Here is a 19,999-nt window from a genome sequence, read left to right as displayed (position 1 = left end):
CTGAATTTTTTTTTTTAAGATTTTATTTATTTATTTGACAGACAAGGATCACAAATAGGCAGAGAGGCAGGCAGAGAGAGAGAAGCAGGCTCCCCACTGAGCAGAGAGCCTGATGTGGGGCTCGATCCCAGGACCCTGGGATCACAACCTGAGCCAAAGGCAGAGGCTTTAACCCACTGAGCCACCCAGGCGCCCCTGTGTCTGAATTTTTAAATGTGTATTCTTTTTTTGTAATTTCAGAAGGGCACAAGAGAATTTGATTAGATACAAACCGTAACTGCCATACAGAGGATCAAAGGAGTCAGCCTGAATTATCTGATTTTAGCTGAATTTGAAAAAGACTACCTGATACTATCTAAGTATCAGGAGGCAACTTCTCACATTGCAGCTGCCTACCAGCAGATGAAAGATAATGTGTCTGCAAAAACAGCCCATGGGCCATGACACGGGAAGGGGCCTTGCAAGCTAGACAGGATTTCCTCACAACATGGGGAGAATCTGAAGGGCCTTCCCACTTTCCCAGAAACAAATACAAGTTCCTCTATTCTGTTGTGTTTTTAATTATTTCTATTTTCTAAAATTACATAAGTTATACATCCTCATTGTAAAAAAAATTTCAGACAATACAGAAACATGAAAACCTTATTCTTTTAGAAGTAACCACTGTTCGGAGTTGGGTTGTGTGTCCTTTCGGATTTTACACACACAAGCACACACACACACACACACACACACACACACACACACACAATTTCAACTCCTATTATTCTTTTCTTTTTTTTTCTTTCTTTTTTTTAAGTAGGTTCCATACCCAGTGTGGAGGCCAGCGTGGGGCTTGAACTCACAACCTTGAGATCAAGACCTGAGCCCAGACCAAGCTTCGGATGCCTAAGGGACTGAGCCACTTCCTTTTTGATTTTTTTTCTTTCTTTCTTTTTTTTTCAAAGATTTTATTTATTTATTTAACAGACAGCCTAAAAGTAGGCAGAGAGGCAGGCAGAGAGAGAGGGAGGAAGCAGGCTCCCCACTGAGCAGAGAGCCTGATGCGGAGCTTGATCCCAGGACACTGAGATCATGACCTGAGTCGAAGGCGGAGGCTTAACCCACTGAGCCACCCAGGCTCCCCTTAAGATAGAATTCACATACCATAAACTTTGCCATTTTAAAGATTTTATTTATTTATTTATTAGAGAGAGCGAAAGCAAGAGAGATCACAGAGGCAGAGGAAGAAGCGGACTCACCACTGAGTGGAGAGCCTGATGCGGGGCTCAATCCCAGGACCCTGAGATCATGACCTGAGCTGAAGGCAGCCGCTCAACTGACTGAGCCACCCAGGTGCCCCAAACTTTGCCATTTTAAAATAAGTGTACCATTCAGTGGTTTTTAAAGATTTTTTAAAAAAAATTTTAAGTAATCTCTACCCCCCACATGGGGCTCAAAATCACAAACCCAAGATCAAGAGTCATATGCTCTTCCGACTGAGCCAGCCAGGCGCCCCATTCAGTGGTTTTTAATATATTCATAAAGTTGCACAATCATCACCACTAATTACAGAACATTTCACCGCCCCAAAAAGGAACCTTATACCCATTAGCAGTCATTCCTCATTCCCCACTCCCCCCACCCATCTTGGCAACCATTAATCTATTTTTTTTAAAGATTTTATTTATTTATTTGACAGACAGAGATCACAAGTAGGCAGAGAGGCAGACAAAGAGAGAGGGGGAAGGAGGCTCCCAGCTGAGCAGGGAGCCGGATTCGGGGCTCGATCCCAGGACTCTGGGATCATGACCTGCCAAAGGCAGAGGCCTAACCCACTGATCTCAGATCTCAGGGCTTTAACCCACTGAGCCACCCAGGTGCCCCTAGAGCCCGTTTTCTTGATCTGTTCATCGGTTGATAGACATTTGCATTGTTTCCAATTTGGGGCTAATAGGAATAAGGCTGCTATGAGTATTCACGGATACATTTTTGTACGAACATCCATTTTCCATTCTTTTAGAATTGCTAGGTTGTACGGTAACTCTATGTTTAACTTTTTTTGAGAAACTGTCAGACCATTTCCCACAGCAGCAGCACCATTTTACATCCCTCCGGCAACGTACAGGGGCTCCAATTTCTCTACACCCTCATCGATCTGTGTTCTTTTCTTTCTTTCTTATTCTAGCTATGTAGTATCTTATTTTGGTTTTAATTTGCATTTCCCTAAGGACTGATGATACAGAACATCTTTTCTCTGTGAGTGGCTGTTTATCTTTTCATCCTGTTTACCTACCTATCACCACCCAGGGGCACCTGGGCAGCTCAGTCAGCTAAGCATCCGACTCTTGGTTTTTGCTTAGGTCATGATCTCAGTGTCCCTGGGATAGAGGAGCTCTGTGCTGAGCCCCATGTCAGGCTCCGCACTCAGTGGAGAGTCTGCTTGTCCCTCAGCCCCTCCCCCAACTTGCGGGCTCGCTCTCTCTCTAAAATAAATAAAATAAAATCTTATATATCATCCTCGGGGAAAATGTGTATTTAAATTCTTTGCCCATTTGAAACGCTGGGTCATTTGTCTTTTTACTATTGAGTTACGAGAGTTCTTTGTATATTCTAGATACAAGTCCCATAGCAGATATAGGATTTGCAAATATTTTCTCCCTTTCTGTGGATATTCTTTTTCTTTTTTTTCGAATAGAAATAAGTTAGTAAATGTACCATCTGTAACTTGCTCTTTTTCCTTTGTCGGTGTATTACGGGCATCCTTCAATGTCAAAAGAAAACTATGTCATTCTTCCCTTTTCCTACCTTATATATTTTTTCTTCCTTTCACTCTCATTTTTTTAAAAGATTTTATTTATTTATTTGACACACAAAGAAAGATCACAAGTAGGCAGAGAGGCAGGCAGAGAGAGAGGAGGAAGCAGGCTCCCCACTGAGCAGAGAGCCCAGTGCGGGACTCGATCCCAGGACCCTGAGATCACGACCTGAGCCAAAGGCAGAGGCCTTAACCCACTGAGCCACCCAGGCGCCCCCCCCCCTTTTTTGGTGGCATTCATTTATGATTGTACCACAGCTTCTTCGACGAGTCTTCTGCTGAGCTTTATAGAGTCTTCAGTTTGTGTGGTGGTGAAAGACAAGGCATCAGCAGCTCCTGGGCAGGACAAGCAGACATCTACCTACTGTGTTGTCTGCTCCTGGATGCTGTGAAAACTCAGGCGGGCACAGGAAGTGTCTCTAACCTGCTTATACTTCCTCTCAACCCATGTGGTTTCACAACCCCTGCAGGCTCACCCCCACCCAGTGTCACCAGCCTGTGGCCTGTGTGAGAAAGTCCCACTGTAAGAGGCCCTGGGGCATTATCATTTCCTTCTTTCACCCTGTCTGGGTTGCCAGCAAATCCCCAGGACTCTCTGAAACTGGAGTGTTGGATTAGGTCCCTTCAGCCGCTGGAAAGATGGACTCCCGCGCCACCGTCATGAGGCTACTGCTGTGCGGACCTTTTCTCTTTGGTAGGCAAGGGGAAAGGGGCCGGGAAGGGAAGGGACATGTATATGTGGCCAGAAACAGCAGGGCTTTGTGGAACTGGAGTAAATGAGCAGCTGCGGTGGGGTGGGATGGGCCATAGGTGACGGTGAGACTCAGGAATCTTGGAGGGATGGGGGAAAGGAAAGAAAGTCAAGAGTCCAAAGTTGAGGCACATTCTGGGGGGAGACAGAGAAGGGAGACACAGGTGGCAACAGAGAAGCGGAGTGGTGTCTTAAAAGGAGGCAGATGGCTAATGGGTACCTGCAGCTGTCGCTGGGGTCTGGTCCTGCTCGGGGTACGACGGTGGACCACCATCTCAGCCCTTTCCCCTTTCTGCGCCTCAGTCTGTTTGATGGAACAAATGGCGGGGCAGCTTCTCTGCCATCCCAGGATGCCGCGGAAAGAAGCCCGATGCCTGGAAGGAAAGCAGAGCCCAAAGGGACAGTTGGGGACCTGTAGAGGATGCTTAGGCTGCTTCAGGTGGGGTCTGACATGGGGGAATCTGAGAGCTGATGGAAGGAAGAGACTGGTGCATGGTGGCGTGGGCAGTAAGGGAGCATTAGATGAGAAGCAGTTCCACAGAGATTGGGGATCCTGAAACCGCGAGTCTGTGGCAGAAGCCTGAGGCTAATATCTCGGGTCTCAGGCCCAAAGGAGAAGTGGGTGTGTAGGGAGATGCACCCTGCCAGGGGGCAACCCCATCGCCTGAGGGGCCCCTTCCATCTGCCTCTGTCTCACGGACCTCCGCCTCCTCATCCTTCCTTCTTTGCTGGGAGGTCAAGCGGGCTCTGGGTGGTAAAGGCGTCGCTGCTTCCAGATTTCTCCCCCGGAGTCAAGTTCCTGAAAGGGGAAGCCCAAGGGGGAAGGTCCGGCTCTGCCTCCAGAGCTCGTGGCTTGAGCACCCGGGAGGAAGGAGCCGGGTCTTCATGGGTGGGCCGCCCCCTGGCGGCACGTGGGCGACGGCCAATCAGCGCTCGCGGCTCTGGGGGCACGTGCGGGGGACTGACCAGCCGGAAGTGGCTGACCGCACCCCCTGGTCTCCCTCAGCCAGGGCCTCCGGCTACAACCTGGAAGTGCGGCACGTGCAAAACTTCTCCTTCCCACACGCCGGGAGGCATTTCGGGTACCGAGTCCTGCAGGTTGGAGACGGGTGAGCTGTGGCCCCAGGCCCTCCCTGGCCCCGCAGAGCCAGGACAGGGGACCAGGACACCAGCACCCGGGGTGGGCCAGATCCGGGGAACTGGTAGGGCCCCAGGGTCTTCCTGTGTGGAAGAGTCACGGTGGGATTTCTCAGAAACAGGAGCGAGGCCCTCCGATACAAGGACGAGGACCGTCTGTCGTTAAATTCCCACACAAGTGCCTGATAAAAGGGGAGATATAACAGCCCCTAAAAGGCTTCGCAACACTTCCAGATTCCCCATGGGGGCTCTGACTAGACAGAGAGCGCCTTGATGGCGGGGATTTTGTGTCTTTCTTTTTCTCCCTCATCCCTAGTACATGCCCCAGCCTAGCAAGTAGTAGATACGACATAAATGATTTTTTAGAAAGATTTTACGTATTTATTTGAGAGAGACAGTGAGATCACTGGCGAGAGGAGGGGCAGAGGGAGAGGGAGAAGCAGACTCCCCAATGAGCAAGGAGCCCAACGCAGGGCTTGACCCAGGACCCTGGGACCATGACCTGAGCTGAAGGCAAATGCTTAACCACTTAACGGGCTAAGCCACCCAGGCGCCCCCCATAAATGACTTTTGAATTGATGACTCATTGAATGAACTCATAATTTGACCTTCTGGCACATCAGGCTCCAGACCTCAGTTTTTCTAGACTATGAATGGAAAAGAGTCTTAACTTTCTAGAAGTTTGATGTATTCAATAGGGAAGAGGTAGGGGCTGAGGAGCCTCCCTGAAAGGTACTGGCTGCATTGTTCTGAGATATTTGTGGATCTGAAACCCCTAATGGGTAGGAGTGGGTGGGTGAAGACGGGACAATTCCCATCTCACCAGTGAGATTTCTCATCAGGGTTGTCGTGGGAGCTCCAGGTGAGGGGAACAGCACAGGAAACCTCTATCAGTGCCATCCAGACCCTGGCCACTGCCTACCAGTAAGCCTGAGTGGTGAGTAACTGGTGAGGGGCCTGGGAGGAATGGTGTCCCAGTGAAGTTGAGGCTGATCCCACCACACCTGGATTACCTAAGCTCCTCCAGACCCATCTCCCACTGCCTACAGGTTCCAGCTATACCTCCAAGTACTTGGGAATGACCTTGGCAACAGACTTCACAAGCGGAAAGCTTTTGGTAAGAATTTTGTGTAGTATGATACCAGTCAATGCTAAGAAAGACAGATGAAAAGAAGGAAGGAAAAGTTGAGTAAAGATCCTATAGAAGATTATAGGCATCAGAGAAATACTGATTCAATCAGCATCTATTAAAAACCCAAGTATGAGCCAGCTATTTTTGAGATCTTATGTATGTCGTTTTTTTTTTTCCAAATATGAACGGTGGCCATTGACATACAGAGATGAATTTTGGTGGCACACAGACTTTTCACATTTTATAATTATATTTTTATTTAATAGTTTGTTGGGAAAAATATACAACACATCAAATAAATGATGTCTTGGATCGTATTTCTTGAGATAAGGCTAAGATTTAAATAAAAAATAAATTTGAAGTAAATAAAACATTAAATAAACACTAGTCTGCATAATATGCCCAGAAATTGGGAAGTGATGCACAAATGCCTGAAGTTCTCTTTTTTAACCTTCAGTACACTCGGGAAGGATCAGGGATCCTTATACACATTTTACACAAAAGGAAACAAGACCCAAGGGCTTAAGAGGCTTGACCAAGATCACATGGTTTTAAAGAGGTAGAGCCAGGATGTGAATCAAATTCCCCTTTGGTTCCAAGCCCGCTGGTCTTTACAGTTCATCCCAACAGCATCTTCTGACACAGGTGTATGTGGCTGAGTGAAGCATTTAGCTAGTATTGACTGAGACTTGTTTACTTAGCTACTTTTACATGCCAGCCAACGTGCTAGGCTCCTACGGGGTCAGACAAGTGAGTGATAAAGATAACATGAGCCCGGACTTTTGAGAAATTGCAGTCTGGAAGGAAAGATGGTCATAAATGAAAGAAATAATATTGTATATTCTGGGAATAGTGGGTGATTTGCCTTAAAAACAAGATGTGATTGGGAATGGAAGGGGATAGGCCTGGAAATGTAGGAGAGGGCCCAACTGTAAACAGCATGAATGCCCAGCTCAGGAGCTTAGACTCTATCCTGTAGGCAGTGAGCCTCCCCTGGCACACACCTTTGGTAGTAGGGATGGAGAGGCAGCTATAAGACCTGGAGGCAGAATTACCTTGCCTTGGTCACTAGTTGGTTGTAGGGAGTGAGGTCAGAGGATGGTGACTCTGAAGGTTCTTGTTCTTGGCTGAGGGGGCCCCAAAGACACAGAGGAGGAAGACCCACCCCACCCCCCTTTTTGAAACTTTGCTTCCTTCAGGCATGTGATCCTGGGCTATCTCGGACGTGCGACCAGAATGTCTACCTAAGTGGCTTGTGTTACATTTTCCACCAGAATCTGAAGGGTCCTGTGCTGCAAGGGCGCCCTGGTTATCAGGGTAAGGAGCTGGGGATCCAGTGGATAAAAATCTCTCCCACGTAGCTGCCCATATAAGGGAAACATCATGGGCCCGTCAACCCATGGAGACACTTCACCAAGTCCCTTTGTGTCTGGCTTCTCTAGAATGTATAAAGGGCAACGTGGACTTGGTATTCCTGTTTGATGGTTCAATGAGCTTGCAGACAGATGAATTTCAGAAAATTGTGGACTTCATGAAGGATGTGATGAAGAAACTCAGCAACTCTTCCTACCAGGTAAATATATTAATTAGTTCTCCTGATCATAGGCAATAGATGCCTGCTTGAGCTAACGTAAGGCATAAAAGAAAAAATTTACTGTGAGGTGTCTTCAGAACCTAAAGGCGTAGCTGGACTGGACCTCTGGAAGAGACAAGAAACTAGGAAGTAGAAAGCGTCTGGGATTCTCGTTAGTTCTCATTTCTGTTTCTTTTTGGCTTTTGCTTCCCTCTTTTCTCTCCACACACTGACTCCCTCAGCTTCTTTGGATCACATGGGCCTGTGGAAAGCTCCTAAGCTCACAAGTTAAAGTTTCGGGAGGGTTTCTCGTCCTCTCCACCAAGCCCTCCCTTTGCAGATTTCAAACTCTTGGAGAATAGATCCTCACTGGCCTAGCCTCAGCTGAGCGGCATGTGTGGCCCGACCAGCTGTATCCAGCTTAGCGGGGTCCCTCAGCAGAACCATCCCCAGAGGATAGGAGTTCAGCAGATGGCACTGCTGAACATAAGGGATCAGGGGTTTATTTAACTTTATTTCTGTGTTTGTATATATATCACTTCATTTTCAAAAGAATGCTCTGAGGCAGGGATGTGGGTTGGTTTGCGTTGGGTTGGGTTACCCAGGTCCTAAAGAGATTACTTAAAAATAAAGTGAGGGGCTCCTGGGTGGCTCAGTGGGTTAAGCCTCTGCCTTTGGCTCAGGTCATGATCTCCGGGTCCTGGGATTGAGCCCCCTGTCGGGCTGTCTGCTCAGCAGGCAGCCTGCTTCCCTCTCTCTCTGTTTCTGCCTGCCTCTCTGCCTACTTGTGATCTCTGCCTGTCAAATAAATAAATAAAATCTTTTTAAGAAGTTAAAAAAAAAAAGAAATAGACTGGAGCAGACAAATAGGAAGGGATATGAAGTGATATTTCATTTCTTCATTCTTTTTCTAGTTTGCTGCCGTTCAGTTTTCCACGGACCACAAAACAGAATTTAATTTCTTGGATTATGTTAAGACAAAGAACCCTGATGTTCTGCTGGGTAAAGTAGAACACATGCGCCAACTGACCAACACCTTTGGTGCCATCAACTATGTCGCGTGAGTCCCCATTTGTGGGAGACAGCCCACATGTCAGTTGCACTGACCCCTTCAGGTTGCAGGGTACAGGAACTCAACAGATGGGCTTAGCAAGGGGCAGGCTATTGTAGGAATTCAAGTGGAGCAATTTTAGTCCAGGTTCTTTCATTTTTTAAAAGGATTTTATTTATTTACTTAAGAGAGGGAGAAAGCATGAGCAGGGGGATGGGCAGGGGGCGTGGGGAGAAGCAGGCTTCCCACTGGGCAGGGAGCCTGATTGTGGGACTCAATCCCAGAACCCTGGGATCATGACCTGATGCTTAACTGACTGAGTCTCCCAGGATCCCCTAGTCCAGGAATCTACTTCATACTAACTAAATCCCCAAGGGCAATTCTTGGGAGGATGCAGGGGTAGATCATGAGCCTTTGGGACAGGGAGTAATGCCAAACCTCACGAGGATCTAGTGCTAAGAACTTGGAAAGTGATCGTGAACATGACAGCCATGGTTGGGTCACATATGAGTTGGGGATCAGCTTTGGAAGTCATCGGGTGAACAAAAATCTCTGCTAGTGAAAATTCTCCTTGAGGAATTCCTTGAATTATTCATAAAATTCTATATACTCGAGTCCCTCATTGGAAGTTAGCATATCCTGATTTCCTAAATCTACTCTAGAAGGTCTCCCCCCGCCGGAGGTAGACCAGGTGGCTGTGTTTCAATTGAGGCCTGGATGAATGCAGTTGGACTGTGCTGAAGGGCCATTTTGTATATTTTATTTGATTTTTTTTTTTTTTTGGTTAATGATTATAAACAAGACATTTACTTTTCATACTCATTTGGGGGAAAGGAGAAAAATCAGTTTGCCCAACTCAAGGATGGTCTTTCTGAAAGAGTCTCCATTCATTCTGTAGAATTGGATAGGTTGCTTGATCTGAGGATTTTGTACTTTTCATTCTTAAAGAGAACCTCCTTTGAAGAGAGTGGTCGAAGAGTGAGTCTTTTGAGCAGCTTTGCTGGTGCATAGCCAAACTCCCTCTCTGAGTGAAGCTTTTCCCACATGGGACACACCGCTGGGGTGTCTCTCTTGTGTGGATTTTGCCTCGCAGGAGACAGATGCTCCCTGGTGTGGAAACTCTCTTTATGCTTCGTACAGGCATAGAGTTTCAGGCCTGTGTGGACTCTGATGTGACCAATTCACCTTCCTTTCTGACTGAAGGCTTTTCCACCCTGGCCATATCTATAGGGCTTTTCACCACTATGGACTCTTCTATGAACAGCACGGTTTGATTCCTGAAGCTTCTCTGACAAATAGCCTACTCATAGGGTTTCTGTCCAGCGTGGGTTCTCTCACTAATGGCCAGACTTCCTCGTTGACTAGAGTTTTTCTAGCACTCCTTGCACTGCTTGGCTTCTCTCCTGTGTGTATTCGCTGATGTGTAACAAGATTGCCCTTGGCCCTGAAGCTGTTTCCCCATACACTCAAAAGGCTTCAGACTAGTGTGGATTCTCTTGTGCAAGGTTAGACTGCCTTTTTGCCCTGAAGGATTTTGCACATTCCTGACACTCATAGACCCTCTGTCTCCAGGTGAATCTTCCTGTAGTGTCTTAGAATCTGGGGATTTTTTTTTAAAGATTTTATTTATTTATTTGTCAGAGAGAGTGAACACAGGCAGACAGAGAGGCAGACAGAGGCAGAGGGAGAAGCAGGCTTCCTGCTGAGCAAGGCGCCCGATGTGGGACTCAATCCCAGGACACTGGGATCATGACCTGAGCCGAAGGCAGCCGCTTAACCAACTGAGCCACCCAGGCATCTGGGTGGATGCCAGGAATCTGGGGATTTTTGTTCCAGTTTCTCCCTTCAAAGGAATTCTGGAAATCCCAGCTGGAGGATCCCATGGCCTCAGAGTGATCATATTTGCAGTGGGCTTCTGTCATCACGGTCACTGAAAAATACTACACTCTGGGCCTATCTTCCATGAGAGTCCAGCAGAGTGGCTGTTGGAAATCCAAACACGGTCACACCTGCCGTATGACCCTAATCCCCACCTCTTCATAGGATTTGTCCATGGGCTGTTCTTGAGCCCCACAGTGGCATGTGTCACAGACGGAGGCCAGCGTCAAGCTACAGCAGTGCCAGTGGTCTGAACTACAACTTCCAGGAGCCCGTATTATATATTTTTTAAAAATACCTATGGGGCAGGGCGCCTGGGTGACTCAGTGGGTTGGGCCACTGCCTTCGGCTCGGGTCATGATCTCAGGGTCCTGGGATCGGGTTCCACATCGGGCTCTCTGCTCAGTGGGGAGCCTGCTTCCCTCTCACTCTCTCTGCCTGCCTCTCTGCCTACTTGTGATCTCTCTCTGTCAAATAAATAAATAAAATCTTTAAAAAAAAAAAAAAAAAACCTATGGGGCACCTGGGTGGCTCAGTAGGTTAAGTGTCTGACTCTTGATCTCAGCTCAGGTCTCCAAGCCCCACTCTGGGCTCCGTGCTGGGCAAGGAGCCTACTTAAAATAATAATAATAATAATAATAATAGTAACAACAATTTTAAAAATAGAAATACCTATCTTTACACATTAAAGTGGCGAGGGAACCTGAAAACGATTTGGGAAATAAGAGAAGTGTATCTTTCCTTCTCATACTGCCCCTGGGCATACATGAAAATTGAGTCAAAGAGCAGGAAGGATTTCCCGGGCCATGACACTTATTTTTCTGATTCTTATTTCTTCGCCAAGCATGTACAGCTGGATTTGCATAAGTTCAATATGCATGGGATGAATCTTTTCAAGGCTCTACAGAAGTATTCCCAGCCTTTTTCTTCTGAGGCTCACTTGACCTGCCATGTCCACTTCATTCTTCTCTCTGTAGACAGCTTTGGTGGGTACATAGCAAGCCATGTCCACCGGAAAAAAAAAAATGACGGCCTCGGCTCCTTGGTCCAGGTGAACAACCTGAATTCCAGCTTCCAGGAGAGAAAATCTGATTGGCCGAGGCTGGGTGTCTACAGGTCCACTCAGCTCTGCCTTAGGCATCAAGTCACATGGCAGAGACATGGATTCTGGGATCCCAGAAATGTAAATACCATTTTTAGCTCATGGGCCATACACAGAAGCAAGCTGTGGGCTGGCTTTGGCCTGTGGGTTGTTGTTTGCCATGTTCTGGGTTCTGGGAATATAGCAGAGAATGAAACAAAAATCTCTACTCTCTTGACGGTTTAACATTATATTAGGGGAGAGAAATGCAATAGATAGGATCAGTGTGTAAATTAGATAATATAGTAGAAGATGGAAGTTTTTTTTTAATATATATATATTATATTTTTATTTATTTATTTGACAGAGAGAGATCACAAGTAGGCAGAGAGGCAGGCAGAGAGAGAGAGGAGGAAGCAGGCTCCCCGCTGAGCAGAGAGCCTGATGGCAGGGTTCGATGCCAGGATCCTGAGATCATGACCTGAGCCGAAGGCAGAGGCTTAACCCACTGAGCCACCCAGGCGCCCCTAAAATATGTATTTTTAAAGAAGTATCCCTCTGGTTGCAGGGCTGTTAAGCTGTGGAGGGGGCGGGGGTGGAGCAGGAAGGCCAGGCAGCAGGCTATTGAAAAATAGAGAGGAGAGGTGATGGCGGTTTAAACCAGGGTGGAAATCCATGAGCAGGAGCCATGAGAGGCCGTATCCGTGTGGACGGAGGCTGGGGAAACCATTTGCCCCCAAGATGGAACAGAGGCCTTGGCTCTGCCCCATCAGAGCTTCTCCACCTGCCACTCCCCACCCCCCAACCCCCCGCTGTGTGACTTTCAGCTTCTGCTCCCAAGTCAGGTCATGTCATAAGTCAAGGGCTGTAGTCTGTGTAGACTGGCTGCTCTTGGATTAATTGTCCATCTCTAGTGAGCTGTGGGGTGGGGAAGGAAGGATCAGATGGCACAGGGAGAGCTGCTATCCCAACAGAAACTGTGAGCACCTTGTCTTGCTCCAGAAGGAAGCCGTGGGCAGGTGCGACTTTGGATCATGGGCCTGTCCTGTGTTCAGGACTCCCTTCTCCTTTTTATGTCATATGCCCTGAGCACCTGCCCTGTGTCAGGACCCAGAGACACAGGAGCAAATCAGACATGTTCCTCCCCTGGGGGAACTCATGATCTGGGGAAAACTGAAACGAAGCAGGTGACTTCCATTCCCTGGGAGACTTGCTGTAGCAGAGACACCTACAGGGAGCCTGGCCATCGATGGTGGGGCGTTGCCAGATGAGCTCATTCTGGAAGCATGACTTCCCAGTTTTCTCTAGCCGTGGAGCCCGTTTTCCGTATTGAAATTGCACCTGGATCCCCAACATGTCTACCCAATAAAAGGGTAGTTGTTGTGTGGTTGAACTGGAGAGTAGGAAGCCCAGGGTCTCTCCTTACAAAGCCTCCCAGTCACTGCCCATGGGCTCCAGGACAACCTCTGGCAACCCAGAGTTCCATCGAAGACTACTGGTCTGGAAGGAGGGGGGTGGTAGCCGGGGTGAGGTAGGAAGTTCAAAAGAGAACTTGGAAGTCTGGGAACACCTGCCTGCCTGGGGGATGGGAGAAGGGCTTTTGCATAACCAACAGGACAGTGACTTAATGAGCTGAGTGAGTGGGGGGAGCCCTCATGATGTGGGGGAGTCTTTCACATATACCTCTTCCGGGACACAGGACAGAGGTGTTCCGGCAAGACCTGGGGGCCCGGCCAGATGCCACCAAAGTGCTTATCATCATCACTGATGGGGAAGCCACTGACCACGCCAACATTGACTCAGCCAAAGACATCACCCGCTATATCATCGGGGTATGGCCGGGTGCTGGCCGCTTCCCAAGTCCTATCCTGCCTCTCCTGTTCCCGATCCCCACTCCCCTTTCTCCTGGGGGCGGGGGTGGGGGGGTGGGGGGCAGGGCCTTATTAGCGAATCTGGGGACACCAACTCTCCAGTCTTCACTCTCTCACAGATCGGGAAGCATTTTGCCACCAAGGAAAGTCAGGAAAGGCTCCATGAATTTGCCTCAAAACCGGCAAAGGATTTTGTAAAGATCCTTGACAAGTTTGAGAAGCTTAAAGATCTGTTCACTGAGCTGCAAAAGAAGATCTATGTCATTGAGGGTGAGTGGCAAACTCAGGGGGAGAGAGAGCAGGGAAGTCCCTTACGGAAGTTATTCTGGGACAATCAGACTAGCGACAGGCTGGGAGATGGTAATGGGAGCTTACAGAGTGTCTGAGGCTGTGAGAAGGGCTCTCCTGGAAAAGGGCCTCAGGGGGCAATATGGGGGAGGGCCCCTTGAGGAGCAGTCTCTGTTTCCCCCTGAAATTCCATCTTCCTCATAAAACTCAGCTGGGGCCCTGGTGAGGCCCAGAACTGACCTCTAGCTTGCTGTTGGAAGAAGTAGAATTTCCCACCCTTCCCACCCCGACTCGGCTCCCTCATTTTCCCTTGTCTCCGCTTACTTAAGGCGGACTAGTGGGCTGGGGACCAAGTGCAGGGAGCCCACAGGCCCTCTTGGTCTGCAATAAGAGAAGGTTTGGACTGCAGTCGCGGTCTGCTGAAAGCTACGGGATTCCCTCTGGGAAGGCCCCTGTACTAGGACACGGGCTTTGTGTTTGGTTCAGTTGAAGAAGCAAGTGGTGTATATAGTGGGACTGGGCAGACCGCTCAGGAAGCCACTCTGCCTGTGCTGTGTGACCTCAGCCAGGTTACTTTCTCTCTCTGAGGCTTGCTGAGTTCTCCACTAACTGGGGCTAATAATACCAATCTCACAGCTTTGGGAGGTTTGACTCTTGTATTAGTTTCCTAGGGCTGCTGTAACAAAGTGCCAAAAACCTAGCAGCTTAAAGCAATAGGAATTTATTGTCTTGTACTTCGGGAGGCCAGAAGTTGGAGGTCAGGGGGTGGGCGGGGGCAGGCTCTTTCTGACGGGTCTCGGAGGGGGAACACTTCTTGCCTCTTCTAACTTCTGGCGTCCGCAGCAGTCCCTGGCATCCCTTGGCTTGTGGCTGCATCACTTCTGTCATCTGCGTGTCTACAAGTCCCTGCATGTCTGTCCTCACGTCCTCTTCTCTCTGTGGGTGTCTGTCTCTCTGTGTCCACACTTCCCTCTTTCATAGGGACACTATAAAATATTGGATCCTGTTGGATCGAGGCCTACCCCAGTGACCTCATTTTAACTCGACTGCACTGTAAAGACCCTATTTCCAAACAAGGTCATATTCTCAAGTACTAGGGCTTAGGTCGTGAAAATAACTTTTTTTTTTTTAGACAACACAATTCAAGCCCCAACCCCCGCTTAGCAGAGTGCTTGGCACCTGGCAGGCCCTCTGTAAATCGCAGAGCTGGTTATCTCTGGCTCTGATCGTCTATCCTGACCTGCCCTGACTCATGCTTCAGATTGTATCTTCGATGCCACTTCCTCTGATAAGTTCTCTGTGGAACCCAAGTCTAGGTTGGGGGCTTCTTTCCGGGTGCCTCTGTTAAGGGCTGTATGTTCCCTCTCAGAGCCCCTGAAGCTTACATTGCATTAAATATGTGCAGTATTATTTATGCAGTGAACGAACAACGAACAAAATCATGGTAATTGCTGTGTTTCTTGAAAGCTTTGTAAGGTAACAGGCATTTTTTCTATATCATTTAATTCCTTGCTCTCAGAAGCCTTCCAAGGCTGGTGGGATGATTTGCATTTTATTAATTCAGGCTTGTACTAACCAGGCACTGTGAATAAGACATTCAGGGGCACCTGGGCAGCTCAGTCAGTTGGGCGGCTGCCTTCAGCTCAGGTCATGATCCCTGGGATGGAGCCCCGCATCGGGTTCCCTGCTCAGTGGAGAGCCTGCTTCTCCCTCTCCCTCTGTCTGATGCTCTGCTTACTTGTGCTATCTCTCCATCAAATAAATAAATAAAATCAAAAAAAAACCCCACTCAGGGATATTGTCAACATGGGGCTCATATTCAGGTTGGACAAAGAAAGGCAGAAAACAAAAGAACAGGGTAATTAGAGATGATGATAGGTGCTGTAAAGGAAATTAATAAACTGGATAGAAAGATTTCGCTGGGGGAAGCCACGTTAGATGGGCTTTTCAAAGAAGGCCTTTCTAGATGCTTTATTTTTTAACGGAGGTAGAATTCACTCTGAGATGACATTTGAGCTGAGACACGAAAGATGAGACTCGAACAGCCACGTGAGGAATGTGAGCAAAGAGCGCTGAAGTCGGGGAAGAGCCAGAGTGGGGCCCAGAGGCGGGGAAGGGCAGGCAAGCCAGGGGAACAGAAAAAGGTCAGCGTGACAGGAGCTGGTGAGCCAGGGAGAGAGCGTGGGAGAGATAGGCCAGGCCTTCCAGTTCCGTATAAGCAGCTGGGGTTTTGATCTAATGAGCGACGGCAGGGGATGAAGGGTTTTTGAGAAACGGAAACATGTGGTCTGACAGATATTTTTTCAAAAGATTACTCCAGCTTGCTCTGCAGAAAAAAGACACGACGAGAGGAAGAACGAAGTCAGGGACTGAAGGGGTAAGCGAGGACAGTTGTCAGGCGAAAGGCGAGGATGGCTGGGCCGTGTGTGGTGGCCTGCGTGCTCTTCAGAGAAGGCCGCAGATGCATTGTGAGCGTAGAACCATCCCGATCTGGTGACGTGGTGGGGAAGCCCGAGTGGGAGCAGAACCACAGAGCTACTTGTTTGCCCGGGTTCACACTGAACTCAGCCCACGTCACTGCCCAGTCCGACGGTCGTGCGGGCGGTTTCTACCTGGCCCAAAGGCCAGTGCCGTGCTTCTCTCTCGGTCCTTCCTCGAGGGTCCACCCACTCTCTTTACCTCATCCCTAGGCACCAGCAAACAGGACCTGACATCCTTCAACATGGAGCTGTCCTCCAGCGGGATCAGCGCTGACCTCAGCCACGTGAGTGGCGGGCCTGAAGCAAGGGCAGGTGGGCTGAAGGATGTTGTGGGCACGAGGCTAAGCCTGCTCGTCTCCTCCCTGGGCAGGGCCATGGCGTCGTGGGGGCGGTTGGAGCCAAGGACTGGGCCGGGGGCTTCCTAGACCTGAAGGCAGACCTGCAGGATGATAGTTTTGTTGGGAATGAGCCACTGACGCCGGAAGCGAGATCAGGCTATTTGGGTGAGTACTTTTCTGCTGCTTTCTTTTGGTCTGAGGGGCCAGGGTCACTCAGAACAACTTTCAAAACCATAATGAATGCAGTTAGGCAACCAGCATGAACAAACTCAGAGTTTAAATAGGGCTGTAATGTTCTTTTTTTTTTTTTTTAAGATTTTATTTATCACAAGTAGGCAGAGACAGAGAGAGGAGGAAGCAGGCTCCCCGCTGAGCAGGGAGCCCGATGTGGGGCTCGATCCCAGGACCCTGAGATCATGACCTGAGCCAAAGGCAGAGGCTTAACCCACTGAGCCACCCAGGTGCCCCAGGGCTATAATGTTCTTACTTTTCCCCTTAATATCTCCTCTGCTGTGTAGTAGTCACGTTTTTGTTTTCTGCATTTTATGATGCTTGGACATCTTGAGGCCTTGCGAATCCCAGAGACACTGCCCCTCCCAGAGCTAGCTAATTCCTACAGAGAGTGAACAAGGGGCCTGTGAGCAGTTTGCCAGCCAGCCAACCCTGAGCCCGTATCCCCAGCCACCTTCTTTACCCAACTTTCACACACCAAGCCAGTATTCCCCCCGACCTGAACCTCTAGTTAGCTAAGGACCACACTTTGTAGACCAGTGCCAGCCAGCATTGTTCAAACCGTCCCATCCAAAGCTTGTTCAAGCTTGCCTACTTAGCGACCTCTCTGTGTCTTACCCATAAATTAAATTCTGGGTCCATTTTTACAGCAGCCTGCCTCATTAGTAGGGGGACCAGAAGGTCCTCCTTGAGGCTTCCTCCTCTAGAATTGCCCACGAACTCCAAGGTTGATTCACCTCAAGAGTTCTTCAGATGCCAAGGGCAGAGCAAAGGCACCTGGTCAGTCCACAGTTGCAGTTGCTTCTCTCTGCCTCATGGTGTCCCCGTTGTGAGCTTGTCCTGCACAGTTCTGGGGCTGCTGGTCAACCCAAGGGGTTGCCAGTCTCGGGCACAGAGAGGCCTCACTTGTGCACAGAGGTTATAGCTCTTCTGGTTCATGCTCCTGTAGTCAGCCTGTGTCAAGGCAGAGACTGGCTTCAAGAGCCCCGGGATAGGACTGCTTCCAGGCTCTACCTAGGAACCCTCTCACCTGCCTCATCCATGACCAGTGTATAGGGGTGGGCCACATCTTTATTAAAGTCACAGAACAGAGACGCCTGGGTGGTTCAGTCGGTTGGGCATCTGCGTTCAGCTCAGGTCATGATCCCAGGGTCCTGGGATCGAGCCCCGCATCAGGCTCCCTGCTGGGCAGGGAGCCCACTTCCTCTGCCTGCCATTCCCCCTGCTTGTGCTCACTCTCTCTCTCTCTGTCCCTCTGACAAATAAATAAATAAAATCTTAAAAATATATCTATGATTTATAAAAAATTAAAAAAATAAACTCTCAGAAGCAAAGACTTTATTACATAATTTCCTTGGGAAAACTAGTGCCATTCATCTTGCATCTACTCTTCTAAGGAAAGCTGCCCTCCATGACTCTCTCTCTCTCTCCCTTTGACATTCTTTACTGAGTATTATGTGTCAGGCACTGGTCTAAGCGCATGACATGTATTGACAAATTTTATCTCATTTTATTCTTACTATAACCCTGCTAGTAGGAATCTTTATTACGTACTCTATTTATTTTTAAGATTTTTTTTTAAGATTTTATTTATTTGACAGAGAGAGAGAGAGATCACAAGTAGGCAGAGAGGCAGGCAGGGTGGGGGCGGGGGGAAGCAGGCTCCCCGCTGAGCAGAGAGACCGATGCAGGGCTCAATCCCAGGACCCTGAGATCATGACCTGAGCTGAAGGCAGAGGCTTAACCCACTGAGCCACCCAGGCGCCCCAAGATTTTATTTTTTTGTTAGAGATAAAGAGCACGTACATTCCAGAGCGAACACGCCAGGGGGGAGGGGCAGAGGGAGAGAGAGAATCCCAGAGGTGACTCCCCATTGAGCACGGAGCCTGACGCGGGGCTCGATCCCAGGACCCCAAGATCATGATCTGAGCTGAAATCAAAAGTTGGTTGTTCAACCGACCGACCCTCCCCAGGCGGCCCTATTACACTTAGCTCCTACAACATCACCTTCAAGGAGCTTTGCGTCCCCTAGTGTCCTGGGAGCCGGCCAGCAACGTTGTTCGTTCAAGAAAAAATAACCCATATTTTACTCTCTAGTTAGGCACCAGTCCCACTAGACACACACACACACACACACACACACACACACGCTGCATATATTGTGTATATATGGACATGATTAAAGAAAAAAAGAAAAAAAAATTTCAATTCCTGCTAACATAAATAAATAAATAAATAGATAAAAATATGATCTTGGGCTCCCTGGTGCTACCCTCCTCCAGATCTTTGTTTAGATGTCGCCAGCATAGCGCTAAGCATTTTCTATATGTGGTCGTCTTGAATCCTCAAAACCACCCTGTTGGAGGGTGGTCCTATCCCGTGTTTCGGATGAGAAAATTGAGCCTCAGGGCGCTGCAATAATTGTGCAAGATCACACACTGGGAGGCTTCGGCACTGAGAAGACAACCTCGCCCCTGATTTCCACCGGCAAGTTCCCAACGCCCGCGCTCCAAGAACATGCACAAACGGAGGGGAAAGGGGCTCAGCCTCTCTGCCCTTCTTCTCCTGCGCGGTGGTGTCTCGGATGGCTGTGTTTGTGTCGCTCCTTTGCACTACTCTAAGCAGAGAAGATGAAATTGGGTCAGTTAGTCGTCTTCCTGAATCAGAGCGTCCCTAATGGATGGGTGCTGGCTCGAGTGCGATCCCTGGTCCAGTTTCAGGCAGCATTTCCTCAGCTGTCCCAGCAACGTGCTCACGGGGAGAAACCTCGCTGCCCATACAAGCTGTGGACTAGGAGGGTAGCCTGAAGAGATAACTCCAAACAAAATGTGTTCAAGTCTCCTGCCTTATTTTTAATATTCATGCAGATTTTTCATTCTTCTTATGACTATATCTCACTTTATTTTTTAAAAGATTTTATTTATGTATTTGAGAGAGAGAGAGAGAGAGAGAGAACACAGGGGGCAGAGGGAGAAGGAGAAGTAGACTCCCCACTGAGTAGGGAGCCCAACCGGGGGTCATGACCTGAGCTGAAGGCAGATGCCCAACCGACTGAGCCACCCAGGGGCCCCGTTATGTGATTATTTTAAAATAGTGTAGTCTCCTTTCCCAACCTTCAGGTCAGCTGAGGCTTGGGAAGAGGCTCCAGGTTTCCTGGCTGCTTTTTCCTGGGCCTGTGCGTTGGCCACAGTTTGAGAAATGCAGTTTCGGACCAAGATGGCGGGATGTGTGCCCCTCGGAGCACGTGGCTGCTTTTCTCTGGGGAAGGTCCTCTTACTGTTTCAGAGCATCTTTGCTTCTAACCCAGTTTCCCAGAGTCTCCGCTCTTTTTTGTCCCTGGGTTTTACCTTCTTCCAGCCGCCACTGCTTCTGATTCCAAGCCCCTGTCCTC

At 48.8% G+C, this 19,999-nt stretch overlaps 1 protein-coding gene across 2 annotated transcripts in view; it reads left to right on the top strand.

Moving 5' to 3' along the window:
• Positions 1-3,364: 3,364 nt before the first annotated feature.
• ITGAL (integrin subunit alpha L) overlaps positions 3,365-19,999 on the top strand; it is a 38,078-nt gene continuing 21,443 nt past the window's right edge. For both annotated transcript variants that reach the window (XM_080831130.1, XM_080831129.1), the window contains exons 1-11: positions 3,365-3,491; positions 4,555-4,657; positions 5,528-5,622; positions 5,735-5,802; positions 7,017-7,134; positions 7,260-7,390; positions 8,305-8,450; positions 13,100-13,232; positions 13,391-13,541; positions 16,250-16,323; positions 16,410-16,542. In XM_080831130.1, coding sequence (XP_080687256.1) covers positions 3,437-3,491; positions 4,555-4,657; positions 5,528-5,622; positions 5,735-5,802; positions 7,017-7,134; positions 7,260-7,390; positions 8,305-8,450; positions 13,100-13,232; positions 13,391-13,541; positions 16,250-16,323; positions 16,410-16,542 — 1,207 coding nt within the window. In that variant the 5' untranslated portion in view covers positions 3,365-3,436. The remainder of the gene's footprint in view (positions 3,492-4,554; positions 4,658-5,527; positions 5,623-5,734; positions 5,803-7,016; positions 7,135-7,259; positions 7,391-8,304; positions 8,451-13,099; positions 13,233-13,390; positions 13,542-16,249; positions 16,324-16,409; positions 16,543-19,999) is intronic.

Source organism: Martes martes (genome assembly GCF_963455335.1).
Source record: "Martes martes genome assembly, chromosome: 18".
Lineage (NCBI taxonomy): Eukaryota > Metazoa > Chordata > Mammalia > Carnivora > Mustelidae > Martes > Martes martes.
This window is presented reverse-complemented; position numbering and strand designations above follow the sequence as displayed.